Source organism: Sebastes umbrosus, chromosome 4 (genome assembly GCF_015220745.1).
Source record: "Sebastes umbrosus isolate fSebUmb1 chromosome 4, fSebUmb1.pri, whole genome shotgun sequence".
NCBI classification, from domain to species: Eukaryota; Metazoa; Chordata; class Actinopteri; order Perciformes; family Sebastidae; genus Sebastes; species Sebastes umbrosus.
Genome location: NC_051272.1, coordinates 31,615,808 through 31,639,925, shown reverse-complemented (window position 1 = coordinate 31,639,925; position 24,118 = coordinate 31,615,808). Strand labels below are relative to the sequence as shown.

General features: G+C 46.2%; 1 protein-coding gene across 1 annotated transcript; it reads left to right on the top strand.

The window, feature by feature from the left end:
• Positions 1–293: 293 nt before the first annotated feature.
• On the top strand, positions 294–19,505 carry tshz3a (teashirt zinc finger homeobox 3a). The gene is made up of 2 exons (XM_037767802.1): positions 294–791; positions 15,262–19,505. The coding sequence occupies exons 1-2, from the start codon at positions 752–754 to the stop codon at positions 18,579–18,581; spliced, it is 3,360 nt and encodes a 1,119-aa protein (XP_037623730.1). The 5' UTR covers positions 294–751; the 3' UTR covers positions 18,582–19,505.
• Positions 19,506–24,118: the final 4,613 nt, after the last annotated feature.

Genomic DNA, 24,118 nt, shown 5'->3' with positions numbered 1-24,118 from the left:
GCAGCATATTGCACAGCATTACAGTCCATTCAGTTCAGCAGTCATACATTTCTATAGAAATATTACTGATGAAACTAGAACTAATGAATTAACACATGTCTGACTGGGGATATTACTGGACCATTATTCAGTTTGTGTGGTTTTGTTGTGTGATGATCAGCCTGCTGTGTTGTAGCCTAATAATCAGCTAATAGCTGTGTGTGATTCACATGAGAAGCAGCAGCGGTAGGAAGAGGAGGAGGAGGAGGAGGAAGAAGAGGAGGAGGAAGAGGAGGAGGACACACTGGTGAGTGTGTCCGCCCCTCTCTCTCTCTCTCTCTCTGTGAGAAGTAAAGAGTTAACGGAGCGCGGGTGGGTTTGCCCATTCTCCTGCTGTGAGTGACGCGATCATCTCTCTTATCCCTCAACTTTGCCTGTTTGCCAGACCAGGCAGCCGAGGTGGACGCTGGCGATCACACACACACACACACACACAACTAAACAGACCCACCACCACCAACACCACCTCGTTTATTTATTTTTGTCCGCTGACTTTTTCCTGCCGTAACGATGCTGTTGAGTAGTTCTTCCCACCGGACTCTCCGGTCATGTTGTGCAGTAGTCTGCTGCTGCACGGAGGCGTGAATCTGTTCACAGAGTAAGAAGGTGGATCTTCTTCCCGGATACGGCGAGGAGGCGAGGGGGCATATTAAATAAAAGAAGAAGAAGGAGAAGAAGAGTTTCACGGAAATCCCCCACAAATAACAAGAAAATGCCACGGAGGAAACAAGAAGCGCCGAAGCGCGCAGCAGGTACGCGTCTATGTCTCTGTATCTATATGAAAGCTTTACCACCAGAGAACTGCGGATGTTACCTTTGTTTTGTAGAGCTCACTTTACAGTCACTGCATTTCCGTTTCCACTTTGTGTGTGTGTGTGTTTTTTTTTCTTCTGCTCTCTAACGATCCGCTTTGTCACTCTTGTGAGACCTCGTAGATAGAAAGCTTTTATTATTATTGAAGCGGATGTTCATGTTTGGATACAACAATTCTCTGTTTTGTCTCTCCACGACGCGCAGTTAGTTCCAGCTACAGTCCCATCGGACGAAACTTTCGCTTCCTATTGTTCCCAACTTAAAAAAAAACCTTTAACAGTTCACCGATCCGAACTGACATTTATCTGTAAAGAGTATAAATCAGTGTTTTCCTGATGGTGTGCCATAATAAGGGTGGACATTGTGCGCATTTTGATCCAAGCGCATAACTTCTTTTGCACACAAGCTGCTGGGAGAGAGAGAGAGAGAGAGAGAGAAAAAACCTTTACCTCTGAGCTTTTTCTTTCTTTCTTTCTTTCTTTCTTTTCTTGGGGATAAGATAAACAATTTGCGAGCACACAATGGTGGTTTGGTGGGCTGGAAGGAGCAGTAATCGACAGTTGCCATGTCTGATTTGACGGTTGATTGATTGGCTGTCATGCAGGCTTTGATCTGATCCTTCCCGATTTGCATCAGAAAATCACTTCCCACCATGTGCTGCAGGCCTCTGACGTCACGTCCAAACCACTTTGAAAGGCCCTGTGTACTTTTTACCCTCACACACACACACACATAGTCTCTCTCTCTCTCTCTCTCTCTCTCTCTCTCTCTCTCTGATGGTCAACTGACTCACGAAAAAGTGAAAGAAGGGGGGGACAAAGTGGTTTCACAGTGAGACATCACACACACAAACAGACACACACACTTCCAGCAGAGAACATCACACTCCCATGTGCACACTTGTTCACTTTGAACACACACACACACACACACACACTCACAAAGTGGGTAGAGGAGGCGGGAGGAGTGGGTTAGAGGTTGTAAAAGGAGCCGTGTGCTATGTAATGGAGGGGAGGAATGGGTTTGCTCTGTCAGACCGGGCCGTCACAACGGCTTTGTTTCATGTTTGATTTAATTGTCTCTCCCCTGACAGGCCCATTCATCAATGGCTTTAATGGTCAATCAGAGACAGGCTGAGTGAGTGCTCCCATTCTGTTTAGCCATAAGCTGGCCTGGGCTTTTATTTCATCAAAATGCCCCAGCCTAATGTACATGCTCACTGGCTCAGAGTGGCCGCGGGGAGCACATAAAGAATGACTGAAAGCTTTCTGATTTCAGATCAGTGAGAAGGATGTTTTTTTCTTCTCCATCTCCTCCTCTCTCTCTCTCTCTCCCTCTCTCTCTCCTCCTCTCCTCTCCTCCCTGCCACACTGCTGTTTCTCTGTTGACGAAAGGGAATAAAAGGCTGTAATGTAGATCGTTTTGTGTTTTTAGAAAACAACTTTTTCTCCCTGAAACCGCGCGCCTTTGTTCATTCATTCATCTATTCATTTCTTCATTTTTCCGTGCTCCCCTTCCACCCCTGTCAGTCAGCCCGTGCAGCTGCAAGTTATAAAGTTGTCAACTGTTCAGTGGCACACAAAGGGTGATGATGAATTGATTGCAGCACAGAGCATGGTGATAGAGAGAGCAAAGAAAAGGATGACAGATGATGGGCCTTGATTAGGGACTTAGGGGGAGAGTCAGCCCACTGCAACCTTGAGACTTGCATGAAAAATCTATCCCCCTCCCCTCCACGTACACACACACACCCTGCCTTGCTCTCTCATTGTCTCTCCGACACACTCCTCTCCCAGCTTCTCCCTCTCTTCCTCTCCTTCCTCCTGTCTGAGAGGGTTTCTCTCTCCACACTACAAAACTTGTTTTGCCTGCTTCATTAGCGCTGGTCCAATTAGCCGTGAGGCTGATGGAGTCCTGACAGGCCCTGTGATTGGAGATGACAAGCTCGGGGTGCCCAGCCCAATGAGGTTTGCCACCACTTTGATGTAATCAACTTGATATTACACAGAGCCGCTCGCCTTTGGTTGTGCTGTAACTCAATTTTCCGCTGCAGGTGACAAATGGGCCTGCCTACCTGGGTCAGGTCTGAGTGCTCTTAACAACCGAGGGCAGCCGGCCACGTAAACAGCCGAGCAAACATGAGAAAGAGACTCTCCCACAGCTGTGGAAATATACAGACCCTGCTTCCGTCGTGGCTGCGTTTTGCGATTAGCTTTTGCCGCGAGCCCGAAGCCCGGAGCTGTTGAAATGGGCTGCAGAAAAGTTGAAATGCTTCGCCGACTTAACAGGAAGTCGACATGGGCTTTACAACGCGCGGGTTATTTCACTGGAATGTCTAACCTGTACAGTATGTCTGCAGGAGGGTGTCAGTGTGTTTACAGTATCCAGAGTGTTGCATGTGTCAGTGCATGGTCAGGCCATGTCATCATAACCTGGTCATGTGTGCATACAGAAGAGAGAAAAGGAGAGGGGTGGGTGGTGGTGGGTGGGGGGTTTAGTCTGATTTGGGCCAGGCTCCACAGCAACAGTCTCTTCTTTCTGCAGGGTCAGGATTCTAGCTGCCAGACTGGCAGCCATCACTCATGTCTGTCTGCGAGTGTGTGTGTGTGCACGCACTAAAATCAGTGGGCATGCACTTTGTGATTTGTTGGGTTTGTATGTGTGTGTGTGTGTGTGTGTGTGTGTGCCGTTTGGCTTGTGATAGTGATGAAAGGAATTGTAACTGTAGACCACCTGCTGGGGTCAGGCCATAACTCTCTAAGCTCTTTAGGCCCCGTCTACGTTGCTCAGTTTCTTCTTCTTCTTCTCTCTGTCTTTTGCACACCAGCTACGCACCATACGTGTAACTTAGAAACACCAGACGCGGCACACATTGCACACACATGCGCACATGTTGTGACTGCCTGGGTTGTAAAAAAGCGAAATGAAGTGAGCTGTTTTTATATCTGTCTGCCTTCCTGTTGTTTATGTGTGAAAAGCATGCCCTTACGGAAGCAGCGGGGGAGCGCGAGTTGGAACTTTAATTGTTCGACCGACATACGGGCTGACAGCGTCGGCGGCGTTTTTAACAACAATACGCCTCTGCCGGCGTTGTTTGCAGGTGTGAGCGTGGCAAAAATGTGTTTTTGGCCTTGTAGGCCCCGCCGCTAATGAAAGTCCTGTGGCTGGATTCCGGTGAGGTTGAGTCACGTCTGTGATCTATGAGTCTGATAAGTGCATACCTAATGAGGCTGCGAGCACCAGTGGAAGGAGGAGGAGGAGGAGGAGGGCTGACAGAGTGTTTCCCACAGGTATTGACAGATGCCTTTTTGTTTTTGCCATAGGCCCTGACTCCATAAATCCTGCCTGTGTAATGATAACAGTGCCACCCTGCCAGCAAGTGAGTGAAAGAGACAGTGTAAGAGAAAGAGGGCAGAGGGGGAGGAAGAAGAGGTGGTGGTGGGGACGATGAGGAGAAGAAGAGCGGGGGCGGTGAAATGGGCCTTCTCTCCTTTTTAACACACACTTGGCAGATGTCAAGCCATAGGGTTGGGCTTCAGGAGAGAAAGAGGAGTATAAGTGCTGTAGTAGTGTCACAAATAGAAAACCGTTAGCCATCCACTCTTCCCTTTCAGCTCTCAGCGTGCTTTCAGCCGAGGTTTTCAGCCGGGACTGCTGTCTGGGCACTGAGTCGGAGGCTTTGTAAAAATAGTCCCACCGCTGTTGTGATAGATGCAGCTGCACTGTAGCGACAATTGGGACAGGCTGGATCCCTCCAACTCCACCTCCCACCCACCCTCTCTCTCTCTCTCTCGCCGTCTCCCACCCCTCCCAGAGGTAGCGAGCGTCAGAGCCTGGTGGGATGTGTGCTCTTTTCGGGGGGGGGGGGGGAACTGAGCTCCGCTCCGGTCTTCAGGGGTCCTGAAACCCAATCCAGGAGGAGAATAGCCCGGCCATGCCAGAGAGCCGATTTCCTTTTCAACAGAGTCATTTATCACTGACCCACCCTTCGCTTCTGACACGGTGACGTGTGTCATTTATCAAACAGGCTTTACCAGACACACAGAGGAGGGAGGTGGATAGGGGGCAGAGAGGAAGAGAAAGAGAGAGTGAAAGAGGGGAAAACAAGACAGAGAGTGGACTGAGAGAAACAAAAGAGGAATGGAGAATGAGGTGCAGAGTCAGTGGAGGGAGAGAGAGAGAGAGCTGGGAAAAAGAGACTGTCGTCTGTGTGTGTGTGTGTGTGAGAGTTTTTCCAGGGAAGAGCCAGTTTTCCTGAAAACCCTTGAGGAGAAGCGTTAGGGAGGGGAGATTTTTGCGAGATGACAGGCAGGATTGAGTTACACCGAGTTGTGTTTTGATGAGTGACAGAATGTTCTTCCATGACACGTCTCTAGATGTCTGAATGAAGCGGAGAAATATGCGATGTGAGTACACAAAGTCCGACAAGTGAGCTGGTGTGGTTTACTCATAATATATGCACGATGAACACGCGTAGGGGCGTCGTAGAGGTGTGTGTATGTGCGCGCGCGTCGTGCACGTGTGGCCATATGGCGTCAATGTTTAATGCCGTACGTCTGTGTGTGTGTGTGTGTGTCTGTGTCTGTGTGTGTGTGTGCCGCTCCCTGATGAGCAGGGCTGACAGGTATCACTCATGCAGCAGCCTGGCCTTTAAATGAACCCGGGCTGCTCTGCTCCCCCGTGGCCCTAACAGGCTCTCTCCAAGATGGATGCTTCTTTAAAAATCAGATTAATGATGGATACCAGGCTTATAGTGCCATTTATCATGAAGAATATTATTTAGGCCGGCCGTGTATGGCTGTAACTGGAGAGCCAGGACGAGAAGAAGCAGGGTGGAAAGCCTTAGACAGACACTCACTGTGTGATGGATGGCTGAGCGCTCTCTCTGAGTGTTACTAGACACCAGTGCCGCAGCAGTAGGCCATAATCAGATAGCCCAGGGATGTTTATCCCGCAACTACACTACCCAGATTGCCTTGCCTGGAGGGTTGCTTTATGAAAGGTATCGTCTATCATTATTATCATCTTTAAAAAGTTAGTGGAATCGCCGAAAAAAAAAGCTCCAGACACTGAAGGGCACGTAGCCGCCTCAATAGAGTTTATTGCAGTTGTACGTTATGAAATGATCCATTGGATCCAATCTAACTGACTGTAATGATTACCTAGAAGTTTCCATTAAGCTTTGCCCAGAAGAGTCCCCAGCCCCGCGTCATTCCCCAACAAGCATGAATAAAAGAGTACAGTGAGAGGTCAAGGCAAGGCCAGCTCTGCTACAGAAAAAGGGAAAAAAAACAGTTGTTGTTTTTCGTCCTCTTCTTGTTCCCTCTCTCCGTCTCCTACCTCCTCCTCCTCCGCCTCCTCCTCCTCCTCCTCCTACTCACTACCGTGATTTATGGTGGCCATCCATCTTCAGGCTGCGTCCATCACCTCCTCGTTGCTAGGCGATCATGGCAGCAGCTGTGCGTTGTGAGCGGGGTATGGTCGTCCCACTCCCAAGCCTCGACTTTATTCCCTTCACACACACCCCACCCCCCCGATTCAACTTTAAACACATTCCCAGTTTTGGTCCCAGCTACAAGCCACAAACGTAATCCCAGTTTCAGACCTGAACCCATCCTTTACTCTCAACTGAAGCCCCAGTCTGAGCTCCTGACGTAATGTCAGCTCTTTGCTCTATACGTTAGGCCTGATTTTAGACCTGTCCTGGATAGAGTGCTACAGGAATGAGTCCTAAAACCCAGAAATGAGTTAGGACTTCTGGTTCCCTCGTCTGGAAGTCAATGTGTTTTTTTTTAATGGGTTTTTAGTTAGATGCCTGAAATACGGTCTCTGGTTAACACAAGCTTAAGAGATTTTAACATTTTGTTCTATGACATAAAATACATCAATAAATACCCCACTTGGGAATTTTGAAGCCTTTATGCATCTTAAAAAATCCGGTTGCTAACAAGTGGCTAAATGAGACTACTAAACGCCATCACGCCGACTTGTCCGCCGTTACAGCATCATTGTGTATACTCGCACTCGTGGTGTAGTTCGTTTAACGTTAGCTTTTTATTTCTGGCGATTGCATTCATGCTTCAAAAATCATAAAAGTGGTGTTCAAGATAATCTTACTGAATAAAACGTGTAAGTATCAAAACCCAGTGGAAAAATCCCATTGGCTTTTTTGTTGAGGGAACCAGGCCGATGCTAACTTCCTGGTTGGCCTACAAAAATACGTCATCCTTGGAGCACTTTATTGTAGAACTACAGTAACCCTGTTTAAACCTGCAGCCTTAATTTCATTCCTACAGTAATGCGGGTTTTAGCACAAACTCTGAAAGGTGCAGTGTGTAGGATCTGGCTACATCTAGAGGTTTGGTTGCAGATTGCAACCAACTGAAAATTCTCCCGCGTGCCAAGCATGTAGGAGAATTACGGTAGCCGATGCGAAAACGCGAATGTCCCTATCTAGAGCCAGTGTTTGGTTTGTCCGTTTTGGGCTACTGTAGAAACATAGCGGCCGGCTCTGTGAAGAGGACCCACTCTGTATGTAGATATAAACGCCTCATTCTAAGCTAACGAAAACTAGGGCTGTACCGAAACCGGATCGGATATCGGGCCGATACTGACTCAAATAGCTGGATCGGTTATCGTGACAATGGGGCCAATCTATTCAATTCAGTGCTATGTTTATATACTATACACATTATATACTGGAATTTTAATTCCCTTTTAAGTGTTGACCGATTTGTTACTGCATTAAAAAGGTTTACACCTGAATTGTAATTCCTGTTTATTATTAAATTTTTTACTTAATTTTTTTTTAAGTTGCTGGTGTACAATTTATTATTTTAATAATAAATAACAATTCAGTGAATTTCTATCTGTCTATTTATTTGTTACATTTTGTTTTACAAAGTTAGGAAAGCAATCTTTAAATCCAGCCTGATGTTGCATTGCACATAAAATAATAATCCCAGTCTCTTCCTCACAGTGAGGCATACAGCTTATTAATTAAACCCTGGTATCGGATCGGTACTCGGTATCAGCCGAGACCCAAAGCCCAGGTATCGCCATCATGACTGAAAAAGTCAGATCAGTGCATCCCTTACGAAAACACAACAATTCTTATTTTCAGGTGATTACACACTAAAGAAAACATACTCATTAATATTCCATTTCTGCCAATAGATCCCCCTAAATATTACACACGTCCTCTAAAGAAATGTTTTTTTAGCTCCTATTTTTGCAGTTTTAGCCTTCATACCAATATGTCATGATAACATTTCACATACCTTTAACCTACCTTTCGAGAGGCAATGACACAACAACATCAAAACATCAGACAGTTACACACCCCGCCTTGACACCGGCATGATTAACTGAGACAGCTTTACGAGCAAGTTCATGGGACAAAGAAAACATGATCAGATCAGACAGGTTTTAAATAGATTCAGTTCATGAAAACACTCAGTCGGAGGAGAAAACAAATATGAACCTTTCGTTAACTGAACTGATCATAGTACACACTGTTGTGTGACACTTCAGGTTGCATCAAGTCAAATAGTTTAGATTATTGGCTTTAAATCGACACGTCTGCTCAGGTGAAACTAGTGTGTTGTAAAGCTGTGTTTTGATCGATTCCTGCATCTTTGTGTCTCTACAAAAAGGCCGAAGAATGATATGTTCACACAGCCTGTTGACCTTTTAACAACATTTTTATATGAGGCCTAAACAGTTGGGAGGAATGGGCAAATAAACAGCAGTTCTGCTTAATGGAGCTTTGCTTGAGAACTGCCCAAGTAAGGCATATAGAGAAAGAGTGATGGGAAGAAGGAGGCAGAAGTGTGGGATAGTTTAAAGAAGTCCGCCCGACTACATATCATCAAACGAGACAGGCTCTCGCTGTGTGCATGTCGGACTGGAACACCGCCTTCCCGCGGCATCTCGATCCTTAATACTGCCCTTGGCTCTGCACCTGTGGAAGCTTGTTTGTGTTGGCTTTTTTGTGTTTGTTTCCTTTCTTTATCGCTTATTGTGGCTGCGTCAAGCTGAAAAAACTAGGACTGGAACTGTGAGTCACCTCGTTCTCTTCTGCGTTAGAGTTAGTAACGGGAGGCCTTTATGTGTTTGTGGCTCGTCTCGTGTCAGATAAACGAGATGAATTTTCAGGTCTTGAAGGTCTGTACGTGCAGCTGGCAGCTTTTGAGGTCCACTCATAACACAACAATCGGCCGAGGGTTGAATCTATTCACTCTCTCTCTCTCTCATCTTACTATGTGCATTGACAAGGTTCAGCCCTAAGCTTTGCCTGGGGCCAGAATGATCTCTCTGTTTTTCCCATCTCCCATATCACACATCCTGCACTACAATCGGCGGACACAATGTATTCACAATGCCATCAGGGGGTAGAGAACACACACAAATGATAGCCTGTGTGAGCATGAAGTACTGCAGCAGCAGAGTTGTGTATTAAAAACCTAAAAAAAAAAAGGAATAGCTTGAGATGGCCTTCTCTGGTCATATCCGAAAAAAGCGAATTATGTCAGGACTTGTTAATTTTTCAAATGGCCGCAGATCACCTGTTACATATTTTCTCGTGGGACTTTCAGCCTAGCCTGTGCGGATCAAAGGGAGAGGAGGGAGAGAACTAAGTTTGATTGAGTGTGTTGCTTTGACAAATGTGTGCAACAGAAAGGCATTTTAGGTATGTTACTGATCTGCTGCTATTTTGACAGAATGGGGCTGTTTTGGACTAAATTATTCTAATCTATTTAAAGAGTTTTAGGCTGCTGGGAAACTTGAGAGAGTGAGTGGAAGTTTTTTTTTTTTTTTGATTGAGACTGAGGTGACTTCCTGTCCTGTTTCCTGCCAGTAAGAGCCCCCCCGCTGAGGGGCCGTGTTGGTTTAAGGGCGTCAAGGTCCGGTTAAAATACCGTACACATGTCTAGAAACACTCGCCGTGTTGTGACACAGTTTAACTCTCCGTCCGATCGCCGACTGACATCAAATATCAACATGTGATCAAAGGTCTTGGCAACCACGTCTCACCTCATTTCCTCTGTTCTTCAACTGGATAATAATAATAATAATAAACTTTATTTATAGGATATTTTTTATACAATAAATGCAGCTCAATGTTAATAGGACAAAATCCCATTATCATGCGTTGTTGTGTAATGTATTAAACCATAAACAATAGACTGCAATCTGTGCTTTCTTTTTTCCTGTTGCTTGATTTTTGTTGTTGTCTTTGAACAACGCCATAAAGTTTTTTTTGTAATCTTAACAGTAAGCTATAAGGGACCACCCATGCAGACCATTTCCTCTCCCTTCTGCATCCCAGTTGTGCGTGGTGCAGTTCAGTACATACGTACAGTGATTTATAAATATATATAAAGAGGTAATCAAGCTATGAAACCCGTATAATCAATGCTTTTGCAATAGCGTTAGCTTCTGTTTTATTTTCTTAGTAATCCCCGTAGGATGTTAATTAAGCTTTCTTATTGCTCTCTACTACCTGTGTAATGCACAAAATTATACACATTGAATTTACATTACACATTACATTGGTTTATGAAGTAGGTAGCACATCTTTTCACATAACTTTCTTTATCTATAAATATATTACAAAATAAAATCAAATATTTCATCATATCTTTGTGCAACAATTTCAGAAAAACAAACACGTAATGTACTTTTTACCACAATGTACAGACATCTGCCGTCTGTGCTATTTTCTAGCATTAAAAAAAAAGCACAGATGAATTATTGTACTCATGATGACCGCAAAAAGGACTCACCTTTTTTCATGCCTGTGGCAAGGTTGTTCTTTTTCATTTTTTTTTTTTTTTTTTTCAGAGACCAAGCAGTCATTTGAGTACGAGGGTCAGACACAGGTAGAGGTTTTAATGACACATCCTGTTTACTCCGCTGCTGTTGGGTGTGATCTGGCTCCCAGACTGTTTTCCCAGCTGTGGAGGTCGGACCAGGAATATGCACCGTGGTCATCAAGGGGGGACAGATTGAAGAAAAGGGACGAGGATTTAGCTTGATGTTAAATGTGTAGGATTGCGCTCTCACAAATTCACAGTCAAAATAAACACCAATAGAATAGCCACTAGGAGATCAATGAATTGGAATTGCAGAGTGGCAGAGCTCATGTCACGTCATCTTATAATATACTTATAAATACAACCTGACCTGAAAACTAGGGATGCACCAATCCGACTTTTCCAGTCCAGATAGCGATACCTGGACGCTGTGTATCGTCCGATACCGAGTACCGATCCGATACCAGTGTTTACTTAATCAGCTGTATGACTCACTGTGAGGAAGTGACTGGGATCATTCTTTTATGTGTAAGGTTTGACTTAAACATTGCTTTCCTAACTTTGTAAAACAAAATGTATACAAATCAATACATAGACACAAACTTACTGAAATGTTATTTATTATTAAAATAATAAATCGTACTCCAGCAAAAAAATCTTCAAAATTAACAGGAATTACAATTCAAGTGTAAACCTTTTTAATGCAGCAACAAATTGATCAAAACTTAAACAGGATTTAAAATTACAGTATAGAATGTCTATAGTGTATGAATATAGAATTGAATTGAATAGATCGGCCCCATTGTCAACGATATCTGATCTAGCTATTTGAGTCAGTATCGGCCCGATATCTGATCCAGTATCGGTGCATCCCTACTGAAAACGTTTAAAAGAAAAGGTGAAACACGGGCTGAAACTAAACCAAACCTGTGATCACAATGATTTCTGATTGGGAACATGTATATATGTAAATTTATTGTAATGTAAGATGTTATATTATGCGATTAAATTTTTTCTTGAAAGCCTAACCAGGGACAAGGTCTGCAAAATATCTACGGCTAGAAGTCCTATATACATTGCATGCGTTGCACTTTAGTTAAATGTAACAGTATTGTCCCTACATTTCAAATAAATAAAATAAATTAAACAATATTCAAAATCTATTCAATCTGTGTTAATCTCGCCAAAAAAAAAGGGTGCATAGATTTTAGAAACGCACGATTGATTTTTATTTATTTTTTTTAGGTCCTCATATTATCACTCTTGCATACGAGGCCTATTTAAAATGCAGCATCAAAAGCAGACAGCGCTTTCAGCAGCACTTGAGGAGAAATAACCCATGGGACGGAGGGAAAGGAGACACAGAGAGAGACACTGAGAGAGAAGAGGCTCTGCTTTAGAGGCAGCCACAGCACCTTCCTGCTTAATCACCCCCTGTCCCTGCCCTGTCTGTTGTTCCTGATCGTCAGAGCAGCACTGCAGTATTTCTATCAGATGATCTCTCCCTCCTCGTCTGCGGCCCTTATGTTTATGAAAATGATACTCCACAGGAATGCCTCCTGCATGCCAAGATGTCACTGTCTTTCCTCATCGCTCGCATCTACGTGCATGTACGAGTGTGTTTGGGAAGGCGGGGTGGGAGGGTGGAGGGGGGGGGGGGGGGGGGGGGGGGGGGTTGAGCCGGTGTCATAACTGACTGACTAGCTTTATTTATAATTACGTGGGGGTGCATTTGACGTCGCCTATCTTGAGGTGAAGTGTGTGTTTCTGCACGCCAGACTTATTTTTCCGCAGCTTTCGTGTTTGTGTGAATGCTATTTCTGTGCGAGCCGTGACTGAGATGTTGATTGTGTGAAAGTGCACCTCCTACCCTTCTTACCCCCCCCCTACACCCCCACCCTGAGGAATCAATCATGGAACCTAATGATTCTTGTCTTTCCCCCACATGGCATCAGCTCACTTTATCATAACATGAACACACACACACTCTCTCTCATTCACACACACACACTAGGGAAACTCACACATTGGCCCTACACCATATGCTTAGATATTAGTTAAGACCGCAATCCAAGAGTATTGTTGTATTCATAATCCTCTTCTTTTTTTTATTCTAAGGGAGCCTCTATACTCCCATCACCTTTTATTAGCTTGATAAATCACCTCTGTTGTCAGTCAAGCCAGGGAGAATAATTGGATGTGGTTGTCGCCCTGTGTGATGGATTATCAGTCATTGGGGATTAAATTAACAGATAGTGCTCAGACATAATGGTTTTTGTTTTGCATTTTAAATTGCCTGGGAGCATGGCTAGACTCTGTAGGTTTTATAGCTGGCCCTTTTGGACTTCTCTCCCTCTATGTGAGGCTTAATGACAAATGAACAATAACCTATAGGGCCGCAGCTCTATTAGTATGAAATGTAAAACATTTACGGCGCAGAGAGAGAGAGCGAGAGCACTGGGAAGGTTTTATGATAACATGACGTGAAATTGGATTTGGCAATAGTTTGATGAAATAGCAAGACAATGTGAAGAAATATGTGGAACAGGAGAAAGGTGACCTGACAACTTGGTCAAGCGGCGTGCCAGGCTCGCCTGATGCAAGCTGACATCCGTGACCAGCTAGTCAGGACACAAACACATTAACTACCTCATCCTGGCTGGATTTCCTCTCTCAAATGGGGGTCTGACACGAATACCTTCCAGAGGAAGAAGAGAAAGTAAAAAGGAAAGAGGGTGTGGGCAGGCGCAGTGAGCGCTGGTAGCAGCGAGATAGCTCCCTTGCGTGTTTGCCCGAGCGCAAGCGATTTACCTCCTCGCCCCTCTTCTCCATCCTCCCAGACCCCTCCCTCTTCTCCGCATCCACATTATCATAATTGTGTCCAGAACATGAGGGGCCGGGGAAGTGATCATGTCATTTTATTTACACCCTGCTTGGCCTTTTTTACAAACGACATGCCACTGACTGCCAAGCGGACTGGGGCCCGACGACATCTTTTGATCAGGGCTGTCGGGGCCTATCAGCGGAGAATGGCAGGTAATGGATACCCAGTGACAAACCAAATCTCCGGGAGGACGGAGAGTGGGCTGCACCTGCCAGGTCTCCATTAGGCTGGCCTCTCAGTGGGGCTGCCTGCTGACTGTGCCCCCAGGGCCCAAATCAGACCAGCGCCAGCCGCATGGCTGCCTAGAGATTGGCTGTTAGCACTGGAAATGAGAGTTATTCCAGCTATGACATTTTTGTTTAGACTGGACGTGAGTGCGTGGGGCAGGGGGGGGATGAAGGATTTAGTCACAGTGTGTGTGTGTGTGTGTGTGTGTGTGTGCGTGCCCAAGCTCCTCTGTACGAGTGCCCAAACTATTAAAGCCTACAGCTTCTTTCTGTGGCATTTGTCTTAGTTTACAGTATTGTCCAAATGGCCGCAGACCTGTCCACAGGCCATCCGCTATTTTCAGAGATTATTTGTTTTTCCTTAAGTTGAGCGGTTTCGTGAGTGAGGTGGACAGGAAATGAGGGAGGGGGCACGGTGGTGACACTGCGGAAGAAGGGGGTGAGTGGTGGGTGAGTCGGCGTCGGGTGGGTGGACACAGGAGTGTGTGTGTGTGTAAATACATGCACACACACTCACACACACACTTATCATCTCTCTCCATGTAAGCAATGGGCGCCAACATGCAAAGTGACGGATCGCTTATGCATTGCCATAATGTCGCCGCTCTTCATTCTCACCTCATCCTCTTTATCCCTCTCTTCCCTCCGTCTCATTTTCTCCCTCCCTTTTATTTTGTTCATTTATTTTTTTATGATCAGCAAAATGTATTTTTATGACATTCAACACCTGTTTAGACTGGTTGAGATTTGCTTTAAAGAAAGCAGCTTGAACCCAGACTATTGACTATCTTCTCCATATTAAGAAACTAATGAACTCACTTCAGTCCAGATGACACTATAGGATGCATATTCAACATGTCAACATTTCATCGACAAAAGTCTGACATCCCTTCTCTTGAAATTCTTCAAGATATGCTCTTTGTCTGCGCGTGAGTGTGTGTGTGTGTGTGTGTGTGTCTGTATGTATGTGTGTGTAATCAGAGAAGAGGCAGATGAAGAGGCGTCAGACATATTAACTGACAGATGGAGGTTGATCCAACTCATTTATTACCCCAGAGGAGAATGCCACAGTGAGATTGGGCTTCATTAATTTCAGATTTAGTTTTCATTTCAAGCTGTTGCGCCCTGAGATAAATAAAATGGCGCATTATGTTTTTGCCAAGATATTTCTTTTTTGTTTTCCTCCAATAGAAGGAGTGAAAAGAGGGGAGGCATAAGTTCCGTGTGGCTGGGGTAGTATATAAATACAGGCTCGCCTAGAGGAAAATAACACCTCAACGGTTGATGAGGTGAAATGGGATGACTGTAATTTCTCAGCTCAGCTTTAAAGGCTCCCACACAGATGGCTCATTTATCCCTGGGAGTCCTCGGGCACACATAGCAGGGAAACTTTTTCTCCAGTTATTCTAACATAGCGTGTTCACTCCCTGCAATTTAACTCATCTCTTTCTTTCTGTCTTTGTCTCCATTCTCCTTGCAGCCTATTCTCCCGAGGAGCTGACAGAGCACACTGTGGTGGAGGATGAGGAGGCGGAAGCAGACGACCTGCCCTCAGCCCCTCAGGATGACCTTCCCATGAAAGATGAGTTTGTGGAGAAAAGCGCCGGGCCTGCCAAGGAGCAGGCATGTGACCAGGAATCAGCCGGGGCCGCGGAGCTCTCGGGACAAGAGATGGACAGTGAGTCACATGTGAGTGAGACCAGTGACCGGCTCTCAGACTTTGAGAGCCCCTCAACAAAAGCCGAGTTGGTCACAACGCCTCTGAATGGCGGCACTAAAACACCTCCCATAGGCATGGACACCTTAGAACAAATGAAGGTTATCTACTCCAGCTTCCTGACCGGCCCCTTGTGGTCACCGCTGAACTTTAATTCCACGCCGCCACAGGTGCAGACGACGCCGGCTTCCACGGAGAAGCCGGCTCGCAGCAACAGCACCAGTAGCAGTAGTAGCTGCAGCAGCGGTAGCTATGACTGGCACCAGTCGGCAGTGGCAAAGACTCTACAGCAGCATCCTCCACAGAGCCGTCACCCGGCTCACTGTGAGCCCAGCCTCTTTAGTACGGTCCAGCTCCACAGGCAAAACCCAAAGCTGTTTGGCTCAATCTTCACCGGGGCCAGTAAATTCCGCTGTAAGGGCTGTAGCGCTGCTTATGACACCCTGGTGGAGCTGACCGTTCACATGAATGATACAGGCCACTACCGCGATGACAACCACGACAGGGCAGGCGGTGGCTCCAAGCGCTGGTCTAAACCACGTAAGCGATCCCTGATGGAGATGGAGGGGAAGGAGGACGCCCAGAAAGTTTTGAAGTGCATGTATTGTGGCCACTCCTTTGAGTCGCTCCAGGATCTCAGTGTCCACATGATCAAGACCAAACACTACCAGAAAGTGCCTCTGAAGGAGCCCATGGCCCCCGTGGCAGCCAAAATCATGTCTAAGAAAAGGGGACTCGTGGGGTTGGACCTCACCGCTGCCTTGCCACGTTCTAGAGAAGGAACCCCCAAATCTAAGCACCCGCAGGCAGACCTGAGTGAACCCTCACAGAAAGCCTCCTCCAGCCCCTACACCACCCCGAACAACCGTTACGGCCACCAGAACGGCGCCAGCTACACTTGGCAGTTTGAATCCAACAAGTTCCAGATCCTCAAGTGTATGGAGTGTGGGAGTTCCCATAACACACTGCAAGAGCTGAGAGCCCACATGATGGTGACAGGACACTTCCTGCGGGTGACCAGCTCGGTGGGAAAGAGAATCAAAACACTTCCTGAGGCCACCTCCCCCAACCCCGGGAGGGTTGCCACACCTACCGAACAGAGGGTCCAGTCTGTCCCGCTCGCGCCCTCCACCTTCTCTCCTCCACCTCTTCAAACTACGACGACTCCCCCCGCCGCCTCCCCTCCTCTTAGAGAGATCAAAAAGGAGGAGGTAGAGGAGGAGTGCACTCAGCAAGAGGCCGTTGGAAACGAGAAGCAAGTCGCGAGGGCGTTAGTGGGGAAGGAGGAGGATGGGGAGAAGGAGGAAAAATATGACATCTCAAAGTATAGCTATCTTACTGAAGAGGACCTGAAGGAGAGCCCTAAAGGGGGCTTTGATATCCTCAAATCACTGGAAAACACTGTGACGTCAGCCATCAACAAGGCCCAGAGTGGGAATCCAAGCTGGGGGGGCTATCCGAGCATCCATGCAGCCTACCAGTTCCCCAGTGCCCTCAAGCTCCAACAGGCTAGCATGGAAAAGAATTCCCCACTGAAGTTCTTGTTCAACGGAGGGGACGGAGTGCTGTCCGCCCTCGCCAAGAACCAGCCCCTCATTTCCCCACCTCTTGGTCAGTCCTCCCCCTTCCCAAGCAACAACTTCCAGGCGATGGAGGACTTGGTGAAAAAAGTGACCGAGAAAGTAGCGAAAGTAGAGCAAAGGGTGAAGCAGCTGTCCCCTAAGATGGAGAACCACCTCTCTCCCTGTGGTAGCGAGGCCGGAGAATCGCATAAGGGAGGAGAGGCCGACTCACCTCGGGAATGGAGGGCAGCTACCCCAGCCAATAGCGACAGGGGAAGCCATAGCGACAGAGCATCCCCAGCAACAGAACCCAAGAGAGAGACAGCAGTCGAGTCCCCGCTCGCCTCGACGCTGAGATGCAGTACAGCCATTATCACCGGCCATACTCCTCCAGAGCAGCCCTTTGTCAACCCTCTAAGTGCTCTTCAGTCAGTAATGAACATTCATTTGGGGAAAGCAGCCAAGCCCTCCTTGCCAAACCAAGATCCCCTGAGCCTGCTCTCCAGGCTCAGCCAGAGCATGGCTGAGAGGGCTGCCGTGGCCGCTCCTCCCTCACAGACCAAAAAGCCGGAAAGTGTAGTTGATAATAGCTTTTGCCAGCCCAGTGACGACCAGCCTATGGATCTGACGAAGGGGAAAAGTGATAGAGGAGGCTCTGTAGGCTCTGCCCCCCTAACACCTTCATCCACAGCCTCCTCCATCTCCCCCGCCTCCCTTGTTACTCCCGCAAAGCTCACAGTCGTCTCTCCCTACACGTCCAGCAGCCCTCTGCATGAAAACGCGTTGTCGGATATCTCAGACATGCTGAGGAACCTGACACAGTCCCACCACGTCCCAAAGCCTGCCTCGCGGTCCCGGGTCACAGACAAAGCCGAGATCGTGGGCGCTACTCACGACGACGACGACGCATCCCTGCACGGCCACAAGCGCAAAGGCCGTCACTCTAACTGGAACCCCCAGCACCTCCTCCTCCTGCAGGCCCACTTCGCCTCGAGCCTGAGGCAGACATCGGAGGGGAAGTACATTATCAACGACCTCAGCCCGCAGGAGAGAATGCACGTGTCTCGTTTCACGGGCCTCTCCATGACTACCATCAGCCACTGGCTGGCTAACGTCAAGTACCAGCTAAGGAGGACTGGCAGAACCAAGTTCCTCAAGAACCTGGACTCCGGTCAACCTGTATTCTTCTGTAGTGACTGTGCCTCGCAGATCCGCACCCCAGCGGCGTATGTATGCCACCTGGAAGCCCACCTAGGGTTCAGAATCAGGGACCTGGCCAAGCTGTCCCCCAAACAGACTGTCAGGGACTCCCACACTCTCACTGAGAAACTAGTTCCCCTGGAGTCCTTCCTTTCCCCACAATCACATGACGACAGCAGTAGTAATGGGACAGTGTTCCGCTGCCAGCTCTGCGTCCGTAAATTTGCCACTAAGCACGCCATCAAGCTTCACCTCAGCAAGAGCCATGGGAAGTCTCCGGAGGACCATCTGCTATACGTGAGCGAAGTAGAGAAACACTAAATTACTCTCAGCAGTAGACGTACTGGAAAACACATGTAGAATGGCTGTTCAAAACAACAACAACAAAAATAAAAACTGAATATTTGAAAGTGTGGTAATGCACAAAGATGGCATGAACTACTGTTAACAGTGTCAACACATGGTGTTTACATCTATTTGGCCTATAAACATTTCTAATTTCTCTGTATTTCAAAAGACATTTATTTCACATCAAAGTATACTGTAGGTCAAAGATATTCAACCTGATCTGTTGTCTCCCTCACTCTATATGTACACCTTTAGTAATATGAGGGCAGATGCGTTCATGATCACGGTGGATCTCTTTGACTAGAAGGTCAGCTAATAACTTGAAATGTATTAACTTTATTGTATTTATTTTGTATTTTTGTGAGTTTGGTTCTGATTTGCTGGTAGACCTGCATGTTCAACAAGTTTTACTGTTAACATTTGTACAGTCCTGTCCAGATTTTAAAATGCCCTTTCAAACTGTTCATTTTATTTCCAACACCTTAAAACAGCCAAATGCCTGGGAACGCTCCTCTTAAAAGAATCTGCCAAACAGCGAAAGTTCATTGCTTGTTTTTTATAGTTTTCTCTGTACAGCCTATTGATTTCCTTGCTGATTGTAAAAGCTGCCTTGTTCTTTTTCATTGAGTAAGAGGCACTTAAAATCCAGGTCTGTGTAAAAATGTATATATAGTGTATAAGCTTACAACTTGCTGTTTAAATTATGCATACTTGTTATATTTCCTAATTTAAGAGGACTATGACTATCCACTGGTGCAGAGCCTTTGAAGAAGATTAAAAAGGACATTGTTTTGCACAATAGTTTTATAAATGTTATTTGATAAAAAAAAAAACCCAATACAAATATGTTAATGCCTTGTGCTTCTATGATTAAATTGAATTAACTGCTGCATAAAACATTTGTTTTCTTTCATATTTATCAGATACATTTGTATATCAAGGCGCGTTATGAATTTAAAAAAACATTTCAACAAATTTCAAATCAGTTTGTTAAAGCTGCAGTGGGTAGAAACAGAGCAAATACGGTAGCTATATCCTGACAGTTGTGAATGAGACAGGTAATCTGAAAGAAATCATGTTCCTCTGTGTCCTCCGGTGCTCCTAAAGGCATCTGCAAGATTTCACAGACCGGAGGAAATCAACCAATCAGAGTGGTCAAACTAGGCAGCGCTGATCAAATCTGAATCAATATTCTGTTACTGTAATGACTATTTCTCACCTCTAATGTTTTCAGAATCATCTTGTAGTGTACTGTTTAGCTGTAAAATTAGTCAGTTGAGGAAATACCAAGCACCGCCCACCAGCTGGAGCACAGCCAATAGGAATGCTCTCTCTGAAATGACCTACAATTGGCCAAAGTCTCCCGTCACAGGCTAGATTTTTTAAAGCCTGAACAGAGCCATGAGGAGGAGCAGAAGTCTAGTTTTCTCTCAGAACACTTGAATTACAATATGCTGAAAGGTTATTATGGAATTTTTTTCCCAGTGATGCCAAAAATATACTGCCCACTGAAGCTTTAATGAAGAGAGGTAACTGGCACATCATAATGTTGTCCAAAATGTAATTTCGAAATTTCCACCTGGCTTGCAGGAAAAACCATACATCTTAGAGGAAAAATAGACTCACCCCTCCCAAATTGTTGTCCCCCCATTGTGATGACTAAGCATTTATAAATCAGCTGACAGATGTCCACAAGCCTACATCTGCAGAAACACTGAGCAGAACTTAAAAAACCCTCAGCATTTTCATCCGCAGTCATCCTCTCAACCACAATTTTGTCTAGATATTCCTGGTGATTTCTGTGTCGTCGCCGTTGCATGTTGTGGGGCGGGCGCGAGAGGTGCGAGCGGTTGCCACTGCCTGCGAGGCGTCTGGCAGGTGGTGTGTGCTGCATGTAAACCACCAGATGTTTCTGAAACGAGCCACTGGAGGAGGAGGGAGGCAGGCGGGCTGCAACAGCAGGCAGAGTGGGCTGATTACCACGGGGGCTTGGATGCCATCAGGAGCCCTGGGCACAGACAGCAGATCTGGCACACACCTGGACTCCAAGACTGTCCCTTGGAAAAAATAAAGCGGATCCTATATACGCGCGCTGAGACAAGCTGACAGTGGTGCAGAATGCACAGACAGGTGCTATTCCCTCAAAGCAGGCTTTTGGATCTAACAATATTACTGGCAGGTGTTGATGCTATCAGAGTCGTCACAATTCAGGCTCAGTGCCATGTAATGAGAAAGTTTTTTTTTAATGTTTTTCAGTATGCACGACAAAAGCTCACACGCACACACATTTACTTCTCCGATTTTCTCCCATCTACCTTTGTCTCATTTGAAGACGCCTGAGGACACCATGTTCTTTCTGTTTGATGTTCCCAGGCTTTGCTTGTCATGACTGACTGACTGAGTGACTTGGGGCCGGGGGAAGTTATCTGGTTACTATGGCGACGGCCATTTGCCCAGCCTCTAACCCTGCTCGCTCACTCAAACAGAGGACAGCTCGAGTGCAGCACACCCATTTACTCTCTTAAATCTCATCATCTCGCTTCAGTTCCTCCCACCCGGGAACAGATTAATTAACACACACACACTGTGTCCTGACCCCGTCTTCTCACACAAACTCATTACCGCCTCAGACTCGCTCCCGGCCCTGCGACGTTTAGGATACATTGGTCCAACGTTGTGGGAGAACCCAGTGATGACTCACATCTGACAAGCAGAATAAAGCCCTTAACAAAGGATGATAATTGAAAGATGGGATTCAGACCGGTAGCCATTGATAATGCAAATGAAAAAGGCTGAGCCGCCTTATTGAATATCTTGCGAGTTTTTCGAAGCTTACCGAGTCCTCGCAGATATAAAAATTATCTCTCAGGCATGATCAATTTTTTTTCCACCCCAACACTGTATGTGTTGATGAATGCTTTAGGCCCAGTGATGGACTCGGGGTGAGGATGGTTGGGGGAGTTAATGAGATAGTTGACACTTTGGGGGTTAATGAGGGGCTGGAGGGAGAGGGCTAAATGATTGGACTTCTGCTTGGATGAGCATTATAGTGGCTGCTAGAGGAGAGCAATGTAGAAGCCGCGGATCTGCTGTAGCCAATTATTTAACATGAAAGACACAAAACTCCTCTCGATTGTATTTTTCTGCGACAATAAAGAGGAGATTAGATGTGTTATCCATTGTTCTTTTGTCTTGACTATCCTTGAGGGCTGGGTAGTTATAGACGCCGATGCGCCTCGATGCTCCTAAAACAAAGTCAGCAGTGAAGGGGGAAGAAAGGAGGCGGACAGGACAGGGATAGGATAGGAGGAGAATGAGTCCCCCCCCCCCACCCCACCCCCACACTCCTCCACTCCACAGATCTCCCATCAGCTCTTGTCATCCCTCTAATGAATATCAGTTAAATTGCTCTGTGGATCTGAGGAGTTTGGATGTCAATGTGATTTGTGCGAGTGTGGCGGATGGAGGGGCCCAGACTAATGAAAGGCGAGCCCGGCCTGACAGAGTGATGAGCATCAAGCCCATCAGACCAATCACACAGGAGTGGCTGACAGCACCGACGGACAGACAGCTGAGGAGGAGAGGCTGTGTGTTTAGGAAAACAAAATGGCTGCCAAAATAGTGGCGGACGTCTTCAGAGCGCCTTGATATATATCGCTCCTGTCTCGGCTGTGCTTGTGCAGTTGTGTGTAAACTGATACAGGCTGTCACATGCAGATATGTGGTCCTGAAAATGCATAAATTGTGATTTCAGTAAGATTTATAGAAGCTGCCTCTCTCGTGTGTGTTTTAATGCTTCACGTTAATCAGAGAAAGTCTTAAAAATATCAACAGGTTAAGAGGATAAAACGGGTAAACTGCTATTAAAAAGGAACAACAAATCAAGCGCTCCTCCGAGTGTCTCTGGCTTGACATCGTAATTTGATAAACAACCGTGCTCGTTGGCTACAAATAAGCTCCCTCTAAACCCCTCGCATGCCGAGATGGAAGACAATGTAAGAAGTGTTTGTCTGTTCACGCAGCCTCCATAGGAGCGGTGACATGATGTTTTCTGACAGCAGCGAAGGAGTCATGGGTAGAGCCAAGTTAGCTTCACCTTAGACCTCTGACCTCTATGTCTCTAATGTATGGGAGGAGTCACACGCATCTATGACAGCCAATATAAAGGTCATTGGCCTGGTTCCATTTGCACCTTCACTTTGTACAGCATTAAAGAAGTCTACCATATTATCATTTGTGTAATTGGCACAATAGATTTAAAGCAGCAGTGGGTAGAATTGGAGCAAATATGATCAAAAAAAGTTATTTTTATAAAACGATCACTATATCCTGACAGTAGTGCATGAGGCATCTGAAAGAAAAATCATGTGTCTCTGTGTCCTCCGGTGCTCCTAATTGGCATCTGCAAGATTTCACAGACCGGAGGAAAACAACCAATCAGAGCCGATCTGGAGTCTGCCGTCTCTGAACAGCTGTCAGTCACTCGCAAACTCCAATCAAATGGTCAAACTAGGCATTGTTGATCAAATATGAATCAATATTCTGTTACTGTAATGCCTATTTCTCGCCTCAAATGTTTTCAGAAACATCTCGTAGTGTACTGTTTAGCTGTAAAATGAGAAAGTTTGTGACCCGGCAGCCATGTTGAGGAAATACCAAGCACCGCCCACCAGCCGGAGCACACTTTCTCATTTTACAGCTAAACAGTAGACTTCAAGATGTTTCTGAAAACAGTTGAGGCAAGAATTCATATTTGATCAGCGCTGCCTAGTTTGACCATTTGATCGGAGTTCACGAGTGATTGACAGCTGCCTCCGTTGAATGAACAGCCAATAGGAACGCTCTCTCTCTCTCTGAAATGACCTGTGATTGGCCAAAGTCTCCCCCCTAGATTTTCTAAAGCCTGAAAACAGAGCCATGAGGAGGTGCAGAAGTCTAGTTATCTCTCAGAACACTTGAATTACAATATGATGAAAGGTTATTATGGAATTTCTGCCCAATGATGCCAAAAACATTCTGCCTACTGCCACTTTAAGCCGCCAATAACATGCAGAGATTTGCAAGTGGACAAGAGATGGAGGCAGAGAGAAAGAGACAGAGAGGTGAGTTTAAGGTGGTCTGATTTCCAAAAAGTGCCTTCACTAGTGAGTGCAGGCTTTTCATGCTGCTGTGTTGCAGTGCGCCGCTGCCGCCGCCCGAGATAGCTGTCAGAGGCATTTTGGTGTGATATCTGACAGATTTGCTAAAGACACTCGTCTCAGAGCACTGCTCTATATATCGTTAGTTTAATGCACAATGACATGACCAATTATAGCGAGCTCCATGCTCAAATAGCATGTCAAAACCTGTGTATCAATCCATTAGGTCCTGTCTCCCATCACATTAAGTGGTACCTTTAGCTATCTGTTCGGCACGTAAAGGAAAATGCTGACGGAATGGAAAAGCTGCCGGTGCTGTTCACCGAGCTGATGTCTTTTGGAGAAGGAGGTTGCCTCTCTCTCGCTCTCTCT